The sequence below is a fragment of the Schistocerca serialis genome, chromosome 4, assembly GCF_023864345.2.
Source record: "Schistocerca serialis cubense isolate TAMUIC-IGC-003099 chromosome 4, iqSchSeri2.2, whole genome shotgun sequence".
NCBI classification, from domain to species: Eukaryota; Metazoa; Arthropoda; class Insecta; order Orthoptera; family Acrididae; genus Schistocerca; species Schistocerca serialis.
The window spans coordinates 274,152,337-274,178,440 of NC_064641.1; the positions used below are offsets into that span (position 1 = coordinate 274,152,337).

The 26,104-nt window shown below is 42.5% G+C and overlaps 1 protein-coding gene across 1 annotated transcript in view; it reads right to left on the reverse strand.

Annotated features, from left to right (window-relative positions):
- LOC126474391 (ATP-dependent translocase ABCB1-like) overlaps positions 1-26,104 on the reverse strand; it is a 194,693-nt gene that overhangs the window by 113,215 nt on the left and 55,374 nt on the right. The window contains exon 6 of the mRNA XM_050101859.1: positions 23,714-24,010. Coding sequence (XP_049957816.1) covers positions 23,714-24,010 — 297 coding nt within the window. The remainder of the gene's footprint in view (positions 1-23,713; positions 24,011-26,104) is intronic.

Here is a 26,104-nt window from a genome sequence, read left to right on the forward strand (position 1 = left end):
CCCACTTTCAACTACTTTTCAAAGGCAGTCAAACATTACAGGTACATGCTGGGGTACGATTTTTGTCTTTAAGTGCACATTTCTCATCTACTGCTGAAAGGGCTACCTTATGCTATCACATAATGGACACTCCATGACAGTTTTTCACATACCATTGCTATGTGACAAAATTATAACCAACTGCCCCATCACATCATTAGTGTCAAAATGTAAGCCATATATATTGTTTTAAAAATGTTGCAAACAATTAAATTATTGCATTAGTTACGTATGTGTGTTGTGCTCAAATTCTATACATGCTGTGATAAATCGTATAGACACTTTTCCTTTGGTGCAAAGACATAATTTTCGTTCATGATGACAGATTTGTAATTAAACATATGAATTACGATAAACAACCTGTGTGTCCTGCACTCGAAGTCCTTACGGATTTTGGTGTGTTGGATCTTTCCTGTGTTTTATTTTACCATGTTCTGATCGCACTGTGTACATGGAAGATTACAAAGCTATATTTGCGTATGACGAAAAAATGTGGTTTAAGTGATGCAACAAGTTAAAGATCTCACCAAAACACATTTTTATAGTAAAGTTTGTTGTCTAAGGTGTCTAGAAATGTAATATTGGTGAATAAAGACGCTGCCACAGATGTGATCAATATAAACTTAACAAAAAGTAAAGCTGTATTACTAAGTCAGTAATATTTATTATTACTATTATTTCACAGATGCATTCTCTTCTTCCCCCCAAAATGGTGCTTGGTCGGATTCTTTTTTGGTGCATAGCTTCGTTTAGGCCTAAGATGACGTGTCATCTGCCTGCTTATGTTTTTTTTTTGCCACATGCGTTTTCCCTGTATATAACAATAATGTACATTTTATTTAGGCATGAAAATAGCAATGTCGTGCCTAATTTGAGAAACAATAGTCATGTTTCAGGTATCAAGTGTATGTTGCTAAATGATTTATCTCCTCGAGTACCTGCCACAATATTTTAAGTAACAGGTGTTTTATAGAACAATAATACAGACAATTTAGATGTGATAATAACGGTGATGTAACCAATGTGTGTGTGTGTGTGTGTGTGTGTGTGTGTGTGTGTGGTTGTGTGTGTGTGTGCACGCGCTTACATATTTTTGGTAAATAATATGACATTTTATACCACCTGTAACAAAATTTCATTTGGGTGTAGGAGCTAGTGTTAAATTTATTGCTCTGCTTAAAATATGTGTTTTCAACTATTGTTGAAGAAGTTAATTGTGGAAATGGCAATGTGACTGTACAATTATATTTTAGGCATCAGGTGTAAGTTACACATTAGCTGCATTCTTTTCGTTCAAAAATGGTTCAAATGGCTCTGAGCACTATGGGACTCAACTGCTGAGGTCATTAGTCCCCCAGAACTTACAACTAGTTAAACCTAACTAACCTAAGGACATCACAAACATCCATGCCCGAGGCAGGATTCGAACCTGCGACCGTAGCGGTCTTGCGGTTCCAGACTGCAGCGGCTTTAACTGCACGGCCACTTCGGCCGGCCATTCTTTTAGTAGCTAACAGTTGTATAACAGCAATAAAGACCATCTATTTATGTCAATCGTCACTGGTTGCCTGCTTAACATATTATTGTAGCCACCAAGTGTTTCTTTTTCAGTTACAGGTTTGGACATGTTCATTTTTTAACACAGTATCATTTTAGATTTGGTAATAACATTGTGACACTTGATATAAATATTGTATAAATGTGTGCATGCGTGCGTGCGTGCGTGTGTGTGTGTGTGTGTGTGTGTGTGTGTGTGTGTGTGTGTGTGTTTGTGTGTATGACTGTGGGTATGTGAGTATGAGTGAGTATGTTGGTGACATACAGGATCTGTTAAAAAGTAATGCCTCCAAACCTTTTGTGAGAAAACTCTTAAAGGTTTTTAAATAAAATAAATGTACTATATAATTATTCTTTATGTCTATATATTTACTTTTCAATGGAGCCACCCTGCTAATGAACACATTTCTCCCATTTAGAGACCAGTTTGTTGGTCCCCATCATTGTAGGATGTTCTGCTTTGTTGGCAGAGCCACAACCTCACTTCTGTCTGCATTGTTTTATCACTATCAAAGCGAAGCTGTAGATAGTGTTCTCTAAGTGTTGGAAACAGATGGAAATTGGATGGAGCCAAGTCAGGAGTGTATGGAGTATGGTCGATATCAGTGAACCCAAGGGTTGGACTGTTGCAGATATCAAACCATGCATGGTGTGACACTATTATGCTTAAGTAGAGGATGCTCTGTATGTGGATAAACTCATAGAAATGTAAATTCGATTAGAGCACTCCTTTTTATGTACAAAAATAGTTAGGTTAAACACTCCCTTGTTAACACTACATTTAAGAGCCTTCTAGCAGGAGAGGGCTGCAGATGTATAGAGCTGAAAAACAAAAATGTGCAGAGTCAGTATCGTTTGTTTTATTTAAAAAGTCTTAAGAGTTTTTACATAAAAGATTCGGAGGTATTACTGTTCTGCATGCCTCGTATTTGTGATGTACTTTTTAAAAACTGTGATACTGTAAGTTACACTCCGTATGTATTTTGACAAATATTTTAGATGTATTTTAAAAAACTGAGATAACTTTAGTGTATGTGCTTTTGTTTTACCGATAAATAGTACATTATGTCTGTGCTACCAGTAAGATAGTCTCATTTAGGACTAGGAGGAATATTGAGATATTATTGTTTGGGGGTGGTAATAATATTAACATGAACATTGTGTGTGATCACAAACTTATGATAAATGATATAGACAGCTAGAGACGAAAATATTTAATTTCAGGTGCAATTTTACTTACACCAAGTATTGTACATTGAGTGTACCAAGCACACTGACAAGGGTACCAACGTATCAATAATTCAGATGAAGTTTACATGTTTTTGATGAATAATGCAGATGTGGAAATACTTCTGCACTGCCACATCTTTACCTTTTTTTGATAAATAATTCAGATCGTTTGGATAATTTGGGACATGGCGTCTGGATTGTGATGTCAGACGGCCTATAAAGCAGAAGTGAGCTAGTTCTGGCAGCTTCGAGTTTTTAAAATTTTTTGGGCTATTTTAAACTTGGCCAAAAGGGCTAGTCTTGTCATCTTTAACTTCCCCTCATTGCTAACTCTTTTTTTTTTACTTCTCGCTACCACCACTATTTTAGGCAGTTCTGAATTTCTCTCCACTGCCATCAGAGAATTTGGTGACTGCAGCGCCAACAGCATGTGTTTCGGCAGCGGCAGCGTCAGTTACCAGTGACCGCTTCACCTGAGCGTATGGTTACCCATAGCTTTACCATTACGTGGTAACAAAATAATTCGCAGATGAGTTTGGTCGTATGGATGACTTAAGTTGGAAATTTTCATTTCTGAAGTAAAAAAAAAAGAACATTCACTTTGTGGATAAATGTATTTCATACTGACTGATGTTATTTCATGTTTATTTACACATACGGTTCTGAGCGAGTTTATTTTACTATTTCCTACATACCTCATCGCGAACGCTGACCATAAATGGTGCAATTCCAATCTTTAATAACAGTCTAGATCTAATTATTATTGATGGAATAAATTCTCTTTCCCGTCCCACAACACTAACCAGTGCCTACTTGCACCATTCACTGATATTTCTCCGTTAGGTCAACAAGCTTAATTGTATTGGATCAACTTTGTTGTGAAACTGAAGAATGGAAAACGGCAGTTCTGAAGGAAAAGGGCACGTTGCAAGGAAATTAAGACGAAAGAGAATATATCACTGTTCTCTGTGGTTGGCGTGAAATAAATTCAAATGAGTTTCCCTTTTCTATTTATAACGATTTCTAAGCTATAGGTTTTCTATTATCAGAACTGTGTTACTAATAAATTCAGTTTGTGCACTCGCATGTACATATTAATGTATGATGTAGTATTTACATAGTGATCCACAATCACAAGCAAAAAATATAGCGTTCGTAATTCCTTGGGACTTGTACCATTTGAAGACAGCCATAACAAAAATAATGCTTCAACTGTCATAGTTATTGCAGTTTATCTGTCTGTTCACCGAATTCAGATCTGTTTTGCATCATGTATAACCAGAGATACCCAACGGCATTGCTGCAGTGGTAACACCGGTTCCCCCCACATCACAGAGTTCAAGCGCTATCAGGCTTTGCTAGCACTTGGATGGGTCACCATCCAGATCTGCCGAGTGCTGCTGGCAAGCAGGATGCATCTTGTCTTTAATATCTTGATAAAATGAATCCGCCTGACTTCGATGAACTATGTTGGCATCTTGGAGCCCCTTACATCTCTCATCTAAGGTAGAAGTGGAATGAGTTCCTTTTGTATGTTGTCAAACTTTTGACACGTGTCCGATCTTGGGTGCCCGAATCTGATGCTGAAGTGTGTCATGAAGTACCGAAAGTAAGAATCATATTCTACTGCAGATTGAGAGCGCCTTTACATGTACAAACGACTCATTTCTTTGCTGGTGATATCGCCAGGTAAGTATTGTCTATTGCCATTGTCTCGTCGACTATAATGCGATTCTCGCCAAGAAAAACTGTCTGTGTGACACTGAACCTTTTGCACAGTTTGATCTGGAATTTTGTTGGGTTTTGTATAATAGTTTCCTCTACCACTTGGTTTTGGTGTGACAGCTCCATCAAAAGGAAGTTGCTTTGCGATCATGTCCATTATAATTATCCGGGCTGTTATGCCGTGGTCGGTTGATGAATTCTGTGTCGATTCCCAACGTTTCGTCTCCGACTGCGGGAGACATCTTCAAGGGGGTCCGTAGTTCAATGGAAGGTCTAACACACCCACTGGCTCGCTACTGACTGCCGCTAAATTCCGTGTCCGCGCGCTCCCACGGCGCGGCGTGACGTCACGTGTTTTGAAAACGTCAGTGCAATTGGCCGCTGTCCGTCGCCGGCGATCACCGTTGCCATCACCCAGTAGTGGGCGGGTGGTACACATCTTCTTTAACACCGGCATCCATATGCCGTTTAATTTCACACCCTCCTCCTTACGGTTGAAATTATTTGAGTGTTTAGCGATTTCTATTGCCTCCCTGTAGAACCTTTCGTAATATCCGCTTGTGGCCGCTAGTACTTGCGTCTCCTCGAAACGAATATTGTGGTTCCCTGGCCTATTTCTTTTAGCAGGTAAACCTTTAATGCAACTATCCAAATACACATCTTGGGTATGTTTAGTCCTTAGGCCATTAAAAGCAATAATAATACAACGCCTTGCTTCAATTTCGAATTCAGTAAAACACTTGTATTTGCAACTGTAATCATTACCTGTAGTCTGGCGAGGCATGTTTTTTCCACTAGTGCTCTTGTACTGCTTTCCGTCAACTTTCCATTGTCTTCTTGTGTTCCGTTTCCATTCTTCCTTGTGCGATCCTTTTTCCCTCTGATGTGGTCCAACAACTGCGGTCTCTGCTTCTTGAATCTTCTTCTGAATCAGTAGATGTCTCATCTTCACCTGGTTCGTAGTTTTCTAAGGAGTCACAATTAAACAGTCGATCCTCTTCGCTCATATTGACAGAAATCGTGAAGTCAAAAGGCGATGAAGTCACAAAACATATCATAAGCCTGATAAAAAAGTATCCCTCACAGAGAACGCGCAGTGTTTACACCTGTCTGCTGAACACTACGTAACATAATCTCCTTCCTGCTCTCGTTTGGTGGAAGATCGAGGCAGCTCAAGGAACTGCCTCCGCTTTCGCGCAAACTCGGAATACAGGCAGTTCCATCTATTGGATTTCTATGGAACTAGCAGATAGAGCTGCCACCACCTTGCACCAATCGAAGCGGCTTTTTCTTTTTGTATCTGATAGGCTGTTAAACTCAATAGAGGCTAAAAGTGGAGCTGCCTCCTCCTCGCACTAAACGCCTCAATTCTGAGAAGTGAAATGTGTATGTTAAAATTAAATTAGTGGAGGCTAGTGAAGTTCAGTGGCAGGATAAACAGGATTTCTGGTTTGGTGAGGACACTTTTCTAAATACAAAATAAAATAGATGTAATGCAGGAGCAGGTCTAATAATGAATAAGAAAATAAGAATAGGGATAAGCTATTACGAAAAGCATGGTGAACACATTGTCGTGAGCAATGATACAAAACCAGCACCCACCACAATAGCAGAAACTTATATACCGACTATCCCTGCAGATGGCTGAGGAAATAGAAGTAATCCATGATGAGATAGCCGGCCGCGGTGGCCGTGCTGTTCTGGCGCTGCAGTCCGGAACCGCGAGACTGCTACGGTAGCAGGTTCGAATCCTGCCTCGGGCATGGGTGTGTGTGATGTCCTTAGGTTAGTTAGGTTTAAGTAGTTCTAAGTTCTAGGGGACTTATGACCTAAGATGTTGAGTCCCGTAGCACTCCGAGCCATTTGAACCATTTTTATGATGAGATAAAGTAAATTATTGAGATAGTTAAGGAAGAGGAAAAATGGGTTTCGGTAGAAGGTACAGGAGGAGAAGGAAAGTTAGTAGGAAAATGTGGACTAGAAGAAAGGAACGAAAGACGAGCCACCTGATAGAATTAGGCGCAGACCATTATTTATTAATCTCTAAGACTTGGTTTAAGAATATGAAAAAAGGTTGTATAAGTGGAAGAGTCTTGCAGACACCGGAAGGTGTCACGTTCATTATATAAAGGTAGACAGAGATTTCGGAAACAGATTTAAACTGTAAGACATTTCCAGGGGCCGATGCGGACTCTGACCAGAGGGATCGATTTAAACAGAGGAAAAGAATACAGTAGCATACGAATGGATAGCTTTTGAGAGATGAAATAGTGAAGGTAGCAGAGGATCAAATTGATAAAAAGATTGTGCCTCGTAGCATTCCTTGCATAGTGGATTTAATTGATGAAAAGAGAAAATATAAAAATGCAGCAAATGAAGTAGGCTAAAGAGAATACAAACGTCTAAAAAACTAAATTCAGAGGAAGAGTAAAATAGCTAAGCAGGAATGGCTACACGACAAATGTAAGGATTTAAAAGCAAGTATAAGTAAGGGAAAAATACATACCGATTAGAGGAAAATTAAACATTCTTTTGGAGAAAGAAGAAGCAGCTGTATTAATATCAAGAGCTCAAATGGAAAGCCAGTACCACGCAAAGAAAGAAAGCTGAAAGGTGGGAGGATGTAGAGGGGCTAAGGAAAGTAAATTTGAAGACACTGTTAAAGAAATGGAAGAGGACGTGGATGAAGATGAGATTGGGAATACGAAAATGCGAGAAGAATTTGACAGAGCAGCAAAAGGGTTAAGTCGAAACAGGGCCCCTGGGATAGACGACATTCCCTCAGAACTGTTGATATCCATGGAAGAACCAGCGACAACTGAACTATTCCATCTGATTCGAAAAATGTGCAAGACGGGAAAAATAACCGCATGTAATCCAATTCTAAAGGAAGAAAGTGCTGACATGTGTGAGTATTACCGAGAAATCTGTTTAATAAGACATGGTTGTAAAATACTGACAAGAATTATTTACAGAACAAAGGAAGAACTGGTGGCAGTGGACGTCGGAGAAACGTAGGAATTCGTGAGGGAATACTTAGACTACGACTTACCTTAGAAACCGTTTACATCATATGTAGATTTGGAGAAAGTTTTCGATAGTGTCGACTGGAATAAACGCTTTAAATCTCTGAAGATAATAGGGGATAAAACACTGACTATCAAAGGTTAGTTCCAACTTGTACAGAAAGCAGACAGCAGTCGAAGGGCATGAAAGAGAAGCAGTGGTTGAGAAGGGAGGAAGACAGGGTTGTAGCCTATCCCAACTGCTATTTATCTGTATGTAGAATAGGCTGTGAAGGAAAGCAAGAAGGAATTTTGTGACGGAATTAAATTTTAGGGAGACGAACTAACAACTTTGAAGTTTGCCCATGACACTGTACTTCTGGCAGGGACGGCAAAAAAAATTGGAAATGCAGATGAACGGAATGGACAACATACTGAAAAGAGGATATAAGGTGAAAAATAACAAAACAAAGACAATGCAATGTACTCCAGTTAAATGAACCGATAATGAGCGAATTAGATTAGGAAATGAGACGCTAAAAGTAATAGATGAGTTTTGCTATTTGGGCAGTAAAATAACTTATGGCCGAAGTAGGGAGAATGTAAAAGGTAGAATGGCAGTGGAAAGAAAGCGTTTCTGTTGACATCAAAGGTAAATTTAAGTGTAGTGTGGCATTGTACGGAAGCGAAACTTGGACAATAACCAATTCAGCAAGGAGAGAACAGAAGCTTTTGAAATGCGGTGCTGAAAGAGAATGCAGAAAACCAGATGGGTAGCTCCCGTAACTCATGAGGAGTCACTGAACAGAACTAGGTAGAAAAGAAATTTGTGGCATAAGCAGACTAAAGAATGGGGTTGGGTTCATAGGATACATTGTGAGACTTCAAGGGATCACAAATTTTGTATTGGAGGAAAGTGTGGGCGCTAAAAATTGTAGAGGTAGACCAAGAGGTGGATAAAGTAAGTGGCTGAAATGGATGTGGGTTCAGCAGTTAAACAGAGATGAAGAATTTGTACCAGATAGGGTAGCGTGCAGAGATCACGACAACTTTGTGTATTATGCTATGACATAATACTGCCTGCCGACTACTGTTGCAAAGATTGACAGCAATAGCACTTTAACACATCTTGAAGCTGCAGTGTATTTTTGTGAGTTTACACGCCTAGCTCCTGGTTTTTCCTTGGGCGCTAACGCCGTGGGGAGGTGGAGTGTCGTAACCTTAACTAAATCATACTGCCAAATACAATGGTAGTTTACCGCAGGTAATGACTAGAAATCCTTTAAACACCAATGGTTCTCAAGGCGGCTACGGATGCATGGCGGACTGTCAACGTTTCACTTTCCAGCCTTGAAATATTACTTGGCAGTATTGCGTAGAAAAATACTAAACCTGAATTCTATGGAGACGCATAATAGATGAGGATATCAAATTAGGAGTTTCGAGGTCACGAATTCACTACAGCATTATGCTTCATTGAACTTCATTAACTTTATTTTCACAAACAACGATGGAAAAAATACTTTGAATTACACTATTGGTAAACCAAAACTGCAACAATCATAAACTATATGTCCAACAAGAGCTGAACTGCACGTGGAATACATACTGATACCGTCCGTCCGAAACTTAACTGTGTCAGGACTGTCAACATCTCAATTAAAACCACTGACGAGAACTAAATGTATAGAGAAACTAGACACAATAGGATAATAGGAAAGCGTGTATCTGTCCTTGACGGACTACAGGACAGAGAAGCAGGGAATCTACAGAAGAAAATATACTACTTAACTGTTCTCTGAGGGTCAACAAACCATGAGTTAACATAAGTAATCGTAGCATAACTATTAGAATTAATCTCGTTGCTTAAGTACCCGCACCCCTCCATTAACCATGGACCCTGCCGTTGGTGGGGAGGCTTGCGTGCCTCAAAGATACAGATAGCCGTACCGTAGGTGTAAAAACAACGGAGGGGTATCTGTTGAGAGGCCAGATAAACGTGTGGTTCCTGAAGAGGGGCAGCAGCCTTTTCAGTAGTTGCAGGGTCTGGATGATTGACTGATCTGTCCCTGTAACACTAACCAAAACGGCCTTGTTCTTTTGGTACTGCTAACGGCTGAAAGCAAGTGGAAACTACAGAGGTAGTTTTTCCCGAGGGCATGCAGCTTTACTGTATGACTAAATGATGATGGCGTCCTCTTGGGTAAAATATCCCGGAGGTAAAATGCTCCCCCATTCGGATCTCCGGGTGGGGACTACTCAAGAGGACATCGTTATCAGGAGAAAGAAAACTGGCATTCTACGAATCGGAGCGTGGAATGTCAGATCCCTTAATGGGGCAGGTAGGTTAAAAAATTTAAAAAGGAAAATGGATAGGTTAAAGTTAGATATAGTGGGAATTACTGAAGTTTGGTGGTGGGAGGAACAAGACTTTTGATCAGGTGAATACAGGGTTATAAATACAAAATCAAATGGGGGTAATGCAGGAGTAGGTTTAATAATGAATAAAAAAAATAGGAGTGCGGGTAAGCTACTACAAACAGTATAGTGAACGCATTATTGTGGCCAAGATAGACACGAAGCCCACACCTACTACAGTAGTACAAGTTTATATGCCAACTAGCTCTGCAGATGATGAAGAAGTTGATGAAATGTATGATGACATAAAAGAAATTATTCAGGTAGTGAAGGGAGGTGAAAATTTAATAGTTATGGGTGACTGGAATTCGACAGTAGGAAAAGGAAGAGAAGGAAACGTAGTAGGTGAATATGAATTGGGGCTAAGAAATGAAAGAGGAAGCCGCCTGGTATAATTATGCAGAGAGCATAACTTAATCATAGCTAACACTTGGTTCAAGAACCATGACCGAAGGTTGTGTACATGGAAGAAGCCTGGAGATTCTAAAAATTTTCAGATAGATATAGATTAGATAATGGTAAGACAGAGATTTAGGAACCAGATTTTACATTGTAAGACATATCCAGGGGCAAATGTGGACTCTGGCCACAATCTATTGGTTATGAACTGTAGATTAAAACTGAAGAAAGTGAAAAAAGGTGGGAATTTAAGGAGATGGGACCTGGATAAACTGACTAAACCAGAGGTTGTACAGAGTTTCAGGGAGAGCATAAGGGCACAATTGACAGGAAGAGGAGAAAGAAATACAGTAGAAGAAGAAAGGGGTGCTCTGAGGAATGAAATAGTGAAGGCAACAGAGGATCAAGTAGGTAAAAAGACGAGGGCTAGTAGAAATCCTTGGGTAACAGAAGAGATACTGAATTTATTTGAGGAAAGGAGAAAATACAAAAATGCAGCAAGTGAAGCAGGCAAAAAGGAATACAAACGTCTCAAAAATGAGATCGACAGGAAGTGCAAAATGGCTAAGCAGGGATGGCTAGAGGACAAATGTAAGGATGTAAAGGTTTACCTCATGGGGGTTAAGATAGAAACTGCCTACAGGAAAATTAAAGAGACCTTTGGAGAAATGAGAACCACTTGTAAGAATATCAAGAGCTCAGATGGAAAGCCAGTTCTAAGCAAAGAAGGGAAAGGAGAAAGGTGGAAGGAGTATATAGAGGGTCTATACAAGGGTGATGTACTTGAGGACAATATTATGGAAATGGAAGAAGATGCAGATGAAGAAGAAATGGGCGATATGATACTGCGTGAAGAGTTTGACAAAGCACTGAAAGATCTAAGTCGAACAAGGCCCCGGGAGTAGACAACATTCCATTAGAACTACTGACAGCCTTGGGAGAGCCAGTCCTGACAAAACTCTGCCATCTGGTGAGCAAGATGTATGAGACAGGCGAAATACCCTCAGACTTCAAAAAGGATATAATAATTCCAATCCCAAAGAAAGTAGGTGTTGACACATGTGAAAATTACCGAACTATCAGTTTAATAAGTCACAGCTGCAAAATTCTAACGCGAATTCATTACAGACGAATGGAAAAACTGGTAGAAGCCGACCTCGGGGAAGATCAGTTTGGATTCCGTAGAAATGCTGGAACACTTGAGACAATACTGACCCTACGACTTATCTTAGAAGAAAGATTAAGAAAAGGCAAACCTACGTTTCTATTATTTTTAGACTTAGAGAAAGCTTTTGACAACATTGACTGGAATACTCTCTTTCAAATTCTGAAGGTGGAAGCGGTAAAATACAGGGAGCGAAAGGCTATTTATAATTTGTACAGAAAGCAGATGGAAGTTATAAGAGTCGAGGGACATGAAAGGGAAGCAGTGGTTGGGAAGGGTTGTAGCCCTTCCCCGATGCTACTCAATCTGTATATTGAGCAAGCAGTAAAGGTGGTGGTGGTGTTTAACGTCCCGTCGACAACGAGGTCATTAGAGACGGAGCGCAAGCTTGGGTTGGGGAAGGATTGGGAAGGAAATCGGCCGTGCCCTTTCAAAGGAACCATCCCGGCATTTGCCTGAAACGATTTAGGGAAATCACGGAAAACCTAAATCAGGATGGCCGAGGACGGGATTGAACCGTCGTCCTCCCGAATGCGAGTCCAGTGTGCTAACCACTGCGCCACCTCGCTCGGTCAGCAGTAAAGGAAACTAAAGAAAAGTTCGGATGAACCGTCGTCCTCCCGAATGCGAGTCCAGTGTGCTAACCACGGCGCCACCTCGCTCGTTCAGCAGTTAAGGAAACTAAAGAAAAGTTCGGACTAGGTATTAAAATCCATGGAGAAGAAATAATAACTTTGAGGTTCGCCGATGACATTGTAATTCTGTCAGAGACAGCAAAGGACTTGGAAGAGCTGTTGAACGGAATGGACAGTGTCTTGAAAGGAAGGTATAAGATGAACATCAACAAAAGGAAAACGAGGATAATGGAAGGTTGTCGAATTAAGTCGGGTGATGCTGCGGTTATTAGATTAGGAAATGAGACACTTAAAGTAGTAAAGGAGTTTTGCTATTTGGGGAGCAAAATAACTGATGATGGTGGAGGATATAAAACGTAGACTGGCAGTGGCAAGGAAAGCGTTTTTGAAGAAGAGAAATTTGTTAACATCGAGTATTGATGTAAGTGTTAGGAAGTCGTTTCTGAATGTTTTTGTAAGGAGTGTAGCCATGTATGGAAGTGAAACATGGACGATCAATAGTTTCGACAAGAAGAAAATAGAAGCTTTCGTAATGTGGTGCTACAGAAGAATGCTGAAGATTACGTGGGTAGATCACATAACTAATGAGGAGGTATTGAATAATATTGGGGGGAAGAGGAGTTTGTGGCACAACTTGACTAGAAGAAGGGATCGGTTGGTAGGACATGTTCTGAGGCATTAAGGGCACCGTGGCGGGTAAAAATCGTAGAGGGAGACCAAGAGATGAATACACTAAGCAGATTCAGAAGAATGGTGGCTGCAGTACGTCCTTGGAGATGAAGAGGCTTGCACAGGATAGAGTAGCATGGAGAGCTGCATCAAATCAGTCTCAGGACTGAAGACCACAACAACAACAAGTACTCGTAATAGCACACGCTGTAGAATAATGAAATGGTAGTAACAGTAATAGGGTGTTTTATACGTGTTATAGTTGTGTTGTTTGTTATTGTGATAGTAATATACGTTGCTGTAATGCAACTAGCAGTAGGTGATAAATATGATTGTAAGCTTAGTGAAATACTCGTAGCTTGATATAACGAAAATTTTGGCTTTTTTTTCTTCAGAGTGAAGGAATATCCGACTGAGAGCCGAAAAAAGATGCCATAGGATTGCGCATCTACATCTACATTGATACTCCGCAAGCCACCCAACGGTGTGTGGCGGAGGGCACTTTACGTGCCACTGTCATTACCTCCCTTTCCTGTTCCAGTCGCGTATGGTTCGCGGGAAGAACGACTGTCTGAAAGCCTCCGTGCGCGCTCTAATCTCTCTAATTTTACATTCGTGATCTCCTCGGGAGGTATAAGTAGGGGGAAGCAATATATTCGATACCTCATCCAGAAACGCACCCTCTCGAAACCTGGCGAGCAAGCTACACCGCGATGCAGAGCGCCTCTCTTGCAGAGTCTGCCACTTGAGTTTATTAAACATCTCCGTAACGCTATCACGGTTACCAAATAACCCTGTGACGAAACGAGCCGCTCTTCTTTGGATCTTCTCTATCTCCTCCGTCAGACCGATCTGGTACGGAACCCACACTGATGAGCAATACTCAAGTATAGGTCGAACGAGTGTTTTGTAAGCCACCTCCTTTGTTGATGGACTACATTTTCTAAGCACTCTCCCAATGAATCTCAACCTGGTACCCGCCTTACCAACAATTAATTTTATATGATCATTCCACTTCAAATCGTTCCGCACGCATACTCCCAGATATTTTACAGAAGTAACTGCTACCAGTGTTTGTTCCGCTATCATATAATTATACAATAAAGGATCCTTCTTTCTATGTATTCGCAATACATTACATTTGTCTATGTTAAGGGTCAGTTGCCACTCCCTGCACCAAGTGCCTATCCGCTGCAGATCTTCCTGCATTTCGCTACAATTTTCTAATGCTGCAACTTCTCTGTATACTACAGCATCATCCGCGAAAAGCCGCATGGAACTTCCGACACTATCTACTAGGTCATTTATATATATTGTGAAAAGCAATGGTCCCATAACACTCCCCTGTGGCAAGCCAGAGGTTACTTTAACGTCTGTAGACGTCTCTCCATTGATAACAACATGCTGTGTTCTGTTTGCTAAAAACTCTTCAATCCAGCCACACAGCTGGTCTGATATTCCGTAGGCTCTTACTTTGTTTATCAGGCGACAGTGCGGAACTGTATCGAACGCCTTCCGGAAGTCAAGAAAAATAGCATCTACCTGGGAGCCTGTATCTAATATTTTCTGGGTCTCATGAACAAATAAAGCGAGTTGGGTCTCACACGATCGCTGTTTCCGGAATCCATGTTGATTCCTACATAGTAGATTCTGGGTTTCCAGAAATGACATGATACGCGAGCAAAAAACATGTTCTAAAATTCTACAAGAGATCGACGTCAGAGATATAGGTCTATAGTTTTGCGCATCTGCTCGACGACCCTTCTTGAAGACTGGGACTACCTGTGCTCTTTTCCAATCATTTGGAACCCTCCGTTCCTCTAGAGACTTGCGGTACACGGCTGTTAGAAGGGGGGCAAGTTCTTTCGCGTACTCTGTGTAGAATCGAATTGGTATCCCATCAGGTCCAGTGGACTTTCCTCTATTGAGTGATTCCAGTTGCTTTTCTATTCCTTGGACACTTATTTCGATGTCAGCCATTTTTTCGTTTGTGCGAGGATTTAGAGAAGGAACTGCAGTGCGGTCTTCCTTTGTGAAACAGCTTTGGAAAAAGGTGTTTAGTATTTCAGCTTTACGTGTGTCATCCTCTGTTTCAATGCCATCATCATCCCGTAATGTCTGGATATGCTGTTTCGAGCCACTTACTGATTTAACGTAAGACCAGAACTTCCTACGATTTTCTGTCAAGTCGGTACATAGAATTTTACTTTCGAATTCAATGAACGCTTCACGCATAGCCCTCCTTACGCTAACTTTGACATCGTTTAGCTTCTGTTTGTCTGAGAGGTTTTGGCTGCGTTTAAACTTGGAGTGGAGCTCTCTTTGCTTTCGCAGTAGTTTCCTAACTATGTTGTTGTACCACGGTGGGTTTTTCCCGTCCCTCACAGTTTTACTCGGCACGTACCGGTCTAAAACGCATTTTACGATTGCCTTGAACTTTTTCCATAAACACTCAACATTGTCAGTGTCGGAACAGAAATTTTCGTTTTGATCTGTTAGGTAGTCTGAAATCTGCCTTCTATTACCCTTGCTAAACAGATAAACCTTCCTCCCTTTTTTTATATTCCTATTAACTTCCATATTCAGGGATGCTGCAACGGCCTTATGATCACTGATTCCCTGTTCTGTACATACAGAGTCGAAAAGTTCGGGTCTGTTTGTTATCAGTAGGTCCAAGATGTTATCTCCACGAGTCGCTTCTCTGTTTAATTGCTCGAGGTAATTTTCGGATAGTGCACTCAGTATAATGTCACTCGATGCTCTGTCCCTACCACCCGTCCTAAACATCTGAGTGTCCCAGTCTATATCTGGTAAATTGAAATCTCCACCTAAGACTATAACATGCTGAGAAAATTTATGTGAAATGTATTCCAAATTTTCTCTCAGTTGTTCTGCCACTAATGCTGCTGAGTCGGGAGGTCGGTAAAAGGAGTCAATTATTAACCTAGTTCGGTTGTTTAGTGTAACCTAGACCCATAATAATTCACAGGAACTATCCACTTCTACTTCACTACAGGATAAACTACTACTAACAGCGACGAACACTCCACCACCGGTTGCATGCACTCTATCCTTTCTAAACACCGTCTGTACCTTTGTAAAAATTTCGGCAGAATTTATCTCTGACTTAAGCCAGCTTTCTGTACCTATAACGATTTCAGCTTCGGTGCTTTCTATCAGCGCTTGAAGTTCCGGTACTTTACCAACGCAGCTTCGACAGTTGACAATTACAATACCGATTGCTGCTTGGTCCCCGCATGTCCTGACTTTGCCCCGCACCCGTTGAGGCTGTTGCCCTTTCTGTACTTGCCCAAGGCCATCTAACCTAAAAAACCGCCCAGCCCACGCCACACAACCCCTGCTACCCGTGTAGCCGCTTGTTGCGTGTAGTGGACTCCTGACCTATCCAGCGGAACCCGAAACCCCACCACCCTATGGCGCAAGTCGAGGAATCTGCAGCCCACACGGTCGCAGAACCGTCTCAGCCTCTGATTCAGACCCTCCACTCGGCTCTGTACCAAAGGTCCGCAGTCAGTCCTGTCGACGATGCTGCAGATGGTGAGCTCTGCTTTCATCCCGCCAGCGAGACTGGCAGTCTTCACCAAATCAGATAGCCGCCGGAAGCCAGAGAGGATTTCCTTCGATCCATAGCGGCACACATCATTGGTGCCGACATGAGCGACCACCTGCAAATGGGTGCACCCTGTACCCTTCATGGCATCCGGAAGGACCCTTTCCACATCTGGAATGACTCCCCCCGGTATGCACACGGAGTGCACATTGGTTTTCTGCCCCTCTCTTGCTGCCATTTCCCTAAGGGGCCCCATTACGCGCCTGACGTTGGAGCTCCCAACTGCCCGGATCTTGCAGACTGAGGGGCAACCTCTGGAACAGGACAAGCAGCCATGTCAGCCGAAGATCAGTATCAGCCTGAGACAGAGCCTGAAACCGGTTCGTCAGACAAACTGGAGAGGCTTTCCGTTCAGCCCTCCGGAATGTCTTTCGCCCCCTGCCACACCTTGAAACGACCTCCCACTCTACCACAGGTAGATGTACCATCTAAGCATTAGAGAAACAAATAGATAGGGAAGATAGTACGATAGACAATGTAAACTTGGTTCCATAGTCAGAATTTAATAAAAAAAGAAAAAAAGAAAAATCATAGAGATTTACATGTAAATGTATATGAGACGGTTCACTGCTTGGTCAAGAAAATAGACTAGAATGAGTGTGTAAATCAGTAATATATACACAATGTGATCCAAAGTATCAGAAACCTGGCTGAAAATGACTTACAAGTTCGTGGCGACCGACATTGATAATGCTGGAATTCAATATGGTGTTAGCCTTGACGACAGCATCCACTCTCGCACGCATATGTTCAATCACATGCTGGAATGTTTCTTGGCGAATGGCAGCCCAATTTTCACGGAGTACTGCACTGAGGAGAGGTATCGATGTCGATCGGTGAGGACTTGCACGAAGTAGGCGTCCCAAAACATCCCAAAGGTGTTCTATAGATTTCAGATCATGACTCTGTGCAGGACAGTCCATTACAGGGACGTTGCTGTCGTGTAACCAGTCCCCACAGACCGTGCCTTATGAACAGGTCCAAAAATGGTGCAAGTTGTTCTGAGCACTATGGGACTCAACTTCTGAAGTCATCAGTCCCCTAGAACTTAGAACTACTTAAACCTAACTAACCTAAGGACATTACACACGTCCATGCCCGAGGCAGGATTCGAACCTGCGACCATAGCGGTCTCGCGGTTCCAGACTGTAGCGCCTAGAAGCGCTCGGCCACTACGGCCGGCTATGAACAGGTGCTCGATCGTGTTGGAAGATGCAATCGCCTTCCCCGAATTGCTCTTCAATAGTGGGAAGCTTAAAACATCAATGTAGGCCTGTGCTGTGATACTGCCACGCAAAACAACAAGGGGTACAATCGTCCTCCATGGAAAACACGACCACACCATAACACCACCGCCTCCGAATATTACTGTTGGTACTACACACGCTGGCAGATGACGTTCACCGGGCATCCGCCATACCCACACCCTGCCATCGTATCGCCACATTGTGTATCTTGATTCGTCACTCCACACAACTTTTTTCCATTGTTCAGTCGTCCAATATTTACTCGCCTTACTCCAAGCGAGGCGTCGATTGTCATTTACCGGCGTGATGTGTGGCTTATGAGCAGCCGTTCGACTATGAAAACCAAGCTTTCTCACCCCCTGCCTAGCTGTCATAGTAATTGCTGGGGATCCTGATGCAGTTTGGAATTCCTGTATGGTGGTCTGCCTATTGCATATTACGATTTTCTTCAACTGTCGGCGGTCTCTGTCAGTCAACAGACGAGGTCGGCCTGTGCGCTTTTGTGCTGTATGTGTCCCTTCACTTTTCCACTTCACTGTCACATCGGCATCAGTGGAACTAGGGATGATTAAGAGTGTGGAAATCTCACTTACAGACGTATGGCACAAGGTACATCCAGTCACCTGATGACCAAGTTTGAAGTTGGTGAGTTCCACGAAGCGCCCCATTCTGCTGCCTCACGATGTCTAACGGGTACTGAGGTCGCTGATATGGAGTTCCTGGCAGTAGGTGGCAGCACAATGCACCTAATATGAAAAACGTATAATTTTGGTGGTGTCCGGATACTTTTGACCACATAGTGTTTGTAGATACGGAAGTTCTCTTACGTAACTGCCCAGCCAGCGTGCTGAGGACCCGAGATCAAGTCCCGGTACTGCCAAGAATATTATCTGTGTGGTAGGACTGGAACGGGGCCCAATGAACCCCTGCCGCCGTCTGAGGAGATATTTACGTGAGAAACAGCACCATAATGCCAGGAAAGCCGAGATCGGCCGAAAAAGCTGTGTGCTGATCCCTACCGCACCCGCAGGACGCCTTAACGCAAAACGTGACACGTCAGCTGTGGATCTCGCGCGGTCTCCTACGACTGATCTCCAAGTTTAATTTTTTTATGCTAACTAACTCTGCCGTTTGTTAACACGGTCGGAAAACGGAATCCGAGTCAGAAATGATCAGTAAGCAATTGGTGTGAGAATCAGTAGAGGGTCATTAAAGTCAAGAAAGACTACCACGAATTAGTGGAAACGATTTCTTCACTCTCTCAACACTTACTACGGATGACGCGAAAAGGGGAAGAGATATTCTGTGTGAACTACTATTGCAGGGGTAGCTGAGTTTAACAAACGGAACAAATTATTTTTAATGAGTCAAGAGAGACTAATGTTACGTTACACTGAGGTGCCGAAGGTCAAGCGATGCCTCCTAACATCGTGTCGGACCTCCTTTCGCCCAGCATAATGCGGCGACTCGTCGTGAAATGGGGCATGAACTCAACAAGTCGCTGAAAGCCTCAGCAGAAATACTGAGCTATGCTGCCTCAATAACCGTCCGTAATTGCGAAAGAGTTGCCGGGCAGGATTTTGTGCACGAACTGGCCTCCCGATTACATCCCATATATATTCTATGAGACTCATGTCGGGCGATATGGGTGGCCAAATCATTCGCTCGAACTGTTCACGATGTTCTTCAAATCAATAACTAACGACTGTGGCCCCGCAACATGGCGCACTGTTAGCCACACAAATTGCACCGTTGTTCTGGAAGATGAACATGAATGGCTGCAAATGTTCTCAAATTAGCCGAACATAACCATTTCCAGTCAATGATCCATTCAGTTGGACGAGAGGACCCAGTCTTTCCCATTCAAACACAGCCAACACAGTTCATTGTTCGCAACTTGCGTCCACGGCTTGCATAGCATTCGAACCCTACCATCAGCTTTTACCAACTGAATTCGGAACTCATATGGCCAGACATCGGTTTTCCTGTTGTCTAGGGTCGAACCGATATGGTCACAAACCACGTGAGGCGCTCGGGGCGATGTGCTGTTAGCAAAGGATCTCGCGTAGGTTGTCTGCTGCCATAGCCCATTAACAACAAATTTCGCCTTTCTGTCCTAATTGATACGTTCGTCATACATCCCATATTGATTACTGCGTTTATTTCACACATTGCTGCTTGTCTGTTAGCACTGACAACTGTGTGGCAACATTGTTGCCCTCGGTTGTTAAGTGAAGGCTGTCGGCCACTGCGTTGTCCGTGGTGAGAGTTAATGCTTGAATTTTAGTATTTTCTGACACTCTTGACACTGTGGAACTCGGAATAATTAATAGTCTAACGACTTCCGAAATGGAATGTCCCTTGCTGCTAGCTCCAACTACCATTCCGCGTTAATTCTCCTTGTGTGACCATAATCACTTCGGAAACCTTTTCACATGAACCTTTACAAATGACGGCTCCACCAGTCCACTGCTCTTTTATACCTTGCGTACGCGATAGCGTATCACTATCCCACGACTTTTGTCATGTCAGTGTACGTCAAAGCAATCAGTATACCAACCTACCGGAGTATGATAACGCATTCAGGCTCATGCTGTTGGTCCACAGATTGTTTTCACAATGAAACATCACTATGCAGTAGACAGTGCACTAATATGGATCTTATTGTCTGTCGAAACTGTGCACCAGTTCTGAAACGGAGTAGTTCAAAAATGGTTCAAATGGTTCTGAGCACTATGGGACTTCACATCTGTGGTCATCAGTCCCCTAGAACTTAGAACTACTTAAACCTAACTAACCTAAGGACATCACACACATCCATGCCCGAGGCAGGATTCGAACCTGCGACCGTAGCAGTCGCGCGGTTCCGGACTGAGCGCCTGAACCGCTAGACTACCGCGGCCGGCCAACGGAGTAGTGATATACGTTCAGCTACTGTAGCTTCGACCGTGATACGCGTTCAGCACGCGAAACGAGGACAACGCACTAGTCGCCTCTGAACCGCGCCAGCACGCGGCCGCAGTTGCCCCCCTGCGGAAAGCCCGGCAGCCGCCCTGACACACGGTGGCGCGGTTGTCGACTTCGGCGAACTTGCGCAGCAGACAACACACGTTGACTCGCATCACGCCTGACGTCTGGCACGGACATGCTATGATGCACTTCGACACAGAGAAACTTACTGGTTGAAGTGGAAAATCGTTCAGCCGTACGGAATATGAAGATGGACGATACAGCGACAGAATTTTAAAGTATAAATTTCTGAAGAGATAGTAAATTCGTTTGGAGGAAAAGAATTGTTACAAGATGGAAGAAAAAGCTAGGTACGTGGGTTGGCCTTTATTTTTATAGTATCATTACATTTTTTTACATGTGTTTGAATCTGTTGCACCAGACGTTAAGCACATAGATGTTATCATTGTAGTGGATTGACATTTACAATGTAATCTGCTAGTACATCACAGTTCTGAATAACTGGTAAGTTTGTGAAATGTGTAAAGTCTGCTCGAAATTAATACCGTATCTTAAGCGTATAAATCTGTGAAGTATACAACAAGCTGTAATAACGTATGTTGCCAAGTTCACGTTAACATTTACAGGTCAATCTAACATCTACCATTTATTAGTCAAAATGCGAAAAATGCATTCCTTGTATCTATGTGTTCTTCTGAGCTGATAATTAAATATTATCTTGTTTTTACTTAAATTATTTCTTGCACAGCGTCGTAAAACATGTTCTGATGTCCGAATGCCTCGTCACCAACAACGAATTAAGAAATTTTGCTGTGAATACCTTTTGTTTCCTCGTTGTTACGTAATCCTACATTTCCATCCATCAGTTGTTTGTACAAAAACGAAACTTTGAAAACTGATGAATCTCTGCGTTTTCCCTATGGGCCTACATCAACGTATATGAATTTATAATTGTTATGACAACCTGTCGTTAAAGCAATTTTTAAAAAAAGTTTATAACAGTAACAAAATGATCCTGTGTTGTCTGGTTTTATTACACGCATATGTTTCCCGCCAATAGCTTGTACTACGAGAGGAAAATTTGCTCTGGTTGAAAATTTTTCAGCTATATAAAACCAAAATTTTATCGTCGGTTGGGGAAGGCATTCTGCATTCATCTTGATGATATCGCTCGACAAACTTGTTGCATAATTTCGCTAACTGTAGTTTTTCCCAAGCGACAGGTGCAATGAGTGTCAGCAAAAGAGCATCCAGAAGCTAAGTACCTAAAATATAAAGAAAATTTCCTTTCAGTCTTGAGGCTGCCAATAAAATGGGAAAATCTGAGATATAGCTTTGTGAAGGAATATCGGAAAGTCAGCAGGTTGAAGGGTGTATGAAGTGTTACACAGAAATCTCATTACATCTACTTCGCCGGCCGCCGTGGTCTAGCGGTTCTAGGCGCTCAGTCCGGAACCGCGCGACTGCTACGGTCGCAGGTTCGAATCCTGCATCGGGCATGGATGTGTGTGATGACCTTAGGTTAGTTAGGTTTAAGTAGTTCTAAGTTCTAGGGGACTGATGACCATAGATGTTAAGTCCCATAGTGCTCAGAGCCAGCCATCTACTTCACCTAGCTTATCTTTTTTGCACACGTTGTTGCAAGAAATAATGCCGATGACAGTTTGAAACCACCTGAAGTAGGATAGAAGGCACAAAAGTTGAGCCTACTGAAGAATCACATGAGATTCGAGAGTGCAGGTCATCAATACTGAAAAAGAGAAAGGCTAATAACGCAGAAAGCGAGGACATAGAAATGCAGCTTGTTGGAGTACTGAAGGAAAGTAGCCAGAAACGACGATGACCCTTACCGCCACTTTCTGCTGTCGTTGCTGAATGATTTTAAACGAGTATATGAGTATTTGAAGTTAATAACGAAAATCGGTATTATAGAAGTGATGATGGATGCTTGTTGTCAACAGAACGCGTTCCCCGAAAACTATCCACGGAATACTAATTTCATAAACATTGGCCAGCCATCAACCAGTTACACAAATATTTACGAAAATGTAACAGACGTAAGATATTCAGCAAATTCATCTCATGCACCGGATCATTCCTAAGGAAGTGATCATTATGAATAGTTTAACATCTGTATAATGTAAAGCCGGCCGAGGTGGCCGAGCGGTTCTAGGCGCTACAGTCTGGAACCGCGCGACCGCTACGGTCGCAGGTTCGAATCCTGCCTCGGGTATGGACGTGTGTGATGTCCTTAGCTTAGTTAGGTATAAGTAGTTCTAAGTTCCAGGGGACTGATGACCTCAGAAGTTAAGTCCCATAGTGCTCAGAGCCATTTGAACCATTTTTGTATAATGTAAACAAGCAGTATTAAGTTTCAGTGAAAATGTTTGTATTATTAATGTGCACTTAATTATATGATACCGTTTGATACTAAAATATTTAAATAGAATAGTAACAAGCTTACCTCAATGTTACCAGCATTAGGGTCTTTTCATGAGTGCAAGTTTGTTGTCACTGTCGTTATCGTTCCTCTAATTTTAGAAAGTGGTTCGTCGAAAGAAGACGTTCACATTCTGTTGTAATTTAAAAAAATGTGTCATACTTTCTTAGCTCCTTGTAAAAGGTGACAAAAGCACCACTGATACGTCTTTCCTGCTGGAAGGATGCACCCGATATATGTTTTTTCTGCTGCTGCGGCGTCTTTCCTTCTTCAAACGAAACGACGTACCGATTGCCAAATGGCCACAGCACCTTCCACAGACACTTTCGTTTTGGCTAATGATTTCCAACAACTGGAAAAAAAAGATAACAATTCCGGTCGAAAGGACTGAGAGAGCAAGAACTACAACGAGATCCGCAGAACAGACGTTCCGACCTAGTTCACACGCTGCTCCTTTCGACGGGCCAGTGCGCTGTAGCCCGTAGAAATTGCACAACCATGTGCGACGCTCACTGTGGCGGTTGGCGGGCCGTGCGTTGCTGCCCTAACACGATTACTGCGCTGCACTCTGCACGCTCCTTACCTCTCTGTTTCCTTGTCCCGACCGTCGAAAGCGACTACGGTGCGGATGGCGGCGAACACCTCCCGAGCCACGGCGCCCGCCTTGCCTTCTTCGTCCGCTTCCTTGTCCGCGAGCCGGGAGGAATAGACGTCGGTGGCTATGAGCGAGACCACGCACAGAGGCAGGGATAGCAGGCAGACGAGGGCCAGCTCCCAGCCACGCACCAGGGCCATCACCACGCAGCCGACGTAGCCCACTATACTCCTGATGAACATCACCACCTTCTCCCCGATCCCGTCTTCCAGCTTCGACAGGTCCCTGTGGACATGACCAACTTGTATAATGTGCTTGTAGTTATCTAACAGATGTATTCAGTCCAAACAACAACAGCACCATCTTCACACAGCCAGCGTTACCACTGTGTCGGAGATGAATGTCACTATCCTTTCCTTATTGTTCTCAGCAGGTGGACCACGACACAACACCTTGCCACGATATTAGATAGGTGTGCCACTATACTTCTGAGGATTTATGATATTTCTAATAAAGGTAATTAAATTACACCACTGAATGTTTATTTTTAAAAAGAACAACAGAGTATATATTATTTTCTAGAATCTGAATTTATTTACAGGTTATTCATTGGTTTACGCCTTACAAGTTTGATTTATCAAAGAGAAGCTTGAGCCTGTAGAATTGTGGACAAACATAAACGCGTTTCCTGTTAAACTGAAAGAAGCCCATCCCATTTCTTACCTTTTATGCTGGTAGCTGCCGAAAATCCAGTCGCGATAAATAGGTGATGGAAAAACGCAACAGGGCATTAACTGTTTTCACTGTTATTACAGGTTACCCTTTCTTCGCTGAAGTCCACATCTTAATACGTTGTAGTTCACAATATTTCAGTTGAAGTTTTCATTCTGTCAAAAGTTCTGCCTATAGCTCATCTTCCTTCAGACAAAGGTAGGTGGAGAATTCTGGAGACACAACATAAGAGTTTCGCATCCAGTCAAACCTTTCGACAGTGATGTACGGATAATATTCTACCTTGTTGTTCTCAAGAGCCATGAGTAATTAAAAATGAGTTTTGTAGGTTATGTCACCCTGTGGTTCCATCTCGCAAATGAGAGTAAATGTCAAGATTTTTCTTTTCCACGTGCGATTTTCAAATTCTATTTTCTTAACAGCCCGGTGAGTTTATCACTCTACGTCAGCATATTTTCTTCTTTCGATCAGGTAATGTTAACCAAATAGGCCACCTTGGCACGCCACTCCTCGTTATTTAACTTCACTGCGAAGTCTGGTTCTTCGACGCTAAACATTTTTAATAGTTCTTTCCACAACTCAAACAAAATCTTTCCACAACTCTACCTTCTGACAACCAACGGATCTCAGTAATCAGAACCAAAGTGCCATGTCCAGATACGCTTCCTGGCACAATTGTTTAATGAGCTCTAGAATTAACGAAATTTATCATGTAAATGAATTAATCTAAAACTTTCTAAATTTCTGTTGGCCTGGCATTCACCACCAGAGCCTCAAGATATATGATGCGATGTGCCGAACCTACGGTCGGGAAATATTGTTTCAGTCCTGCAACAATTCCACTGAATCTTCCACTCATTGCTGGTGCACCATCTGTGCAAACAGGAAGACAACATTTGCAGGACAACTTGTTTTACCAGGCGAGATGGCGCAGTGGTCAGCAAACTAGACTCGCATACGGGAGGACGACGGTTCAAACCCGCATCCGGCCATCCTGACTTAGGTTGTCCGTGATTTCCCTAAATCACTTCGGGCAAATGCCGGGATGGTTCCTTTGAATAGAGCATGGGTACCGCCCTCTCTCATCCTTGCATAACCCGATGGGACCAATGACCTTGCTGTTTGGTCCCCTCCCGCCGAATCAACCAACCAACAACGTGTGTTGCTCCAGGGTCTGTGTATATAATTATACACTTCTGAAGCAGTTGACGTGTACACGAAAGAAATTCTTCAGTAATCGAATCCTAATGAAAATATCTTATACAGCTCAGTAATCGACATTTCCTACTTACATCTGTTGAATCGTCAAGCTTCAGTGAAAATACACGACAGCAGCTTAACTTTCCATGGACATTTCAGTGGATATCTGAAGACACGTCATCAGGTCGCTGGGAAATAGTATAGTTTCACAATGGAACGAAAGAGACTTTCTTTTCGCCGCCATCACGTAACAACGATATCTCTATATCTTTACTTGCAGGAAAAATTACGGCTTCAGCAGTACTATGAGGTTCCTCCATTTTTTTTTTTTTGTTGCTGCTATTGCGGAAACTTTATTACTGGCCCTTGTACTTTTTCAGAAACAAGGTGCTCTCCGCACCATGGATTTGGCTTGCTTTTATACTGACGATATCAATCGACTAAAAT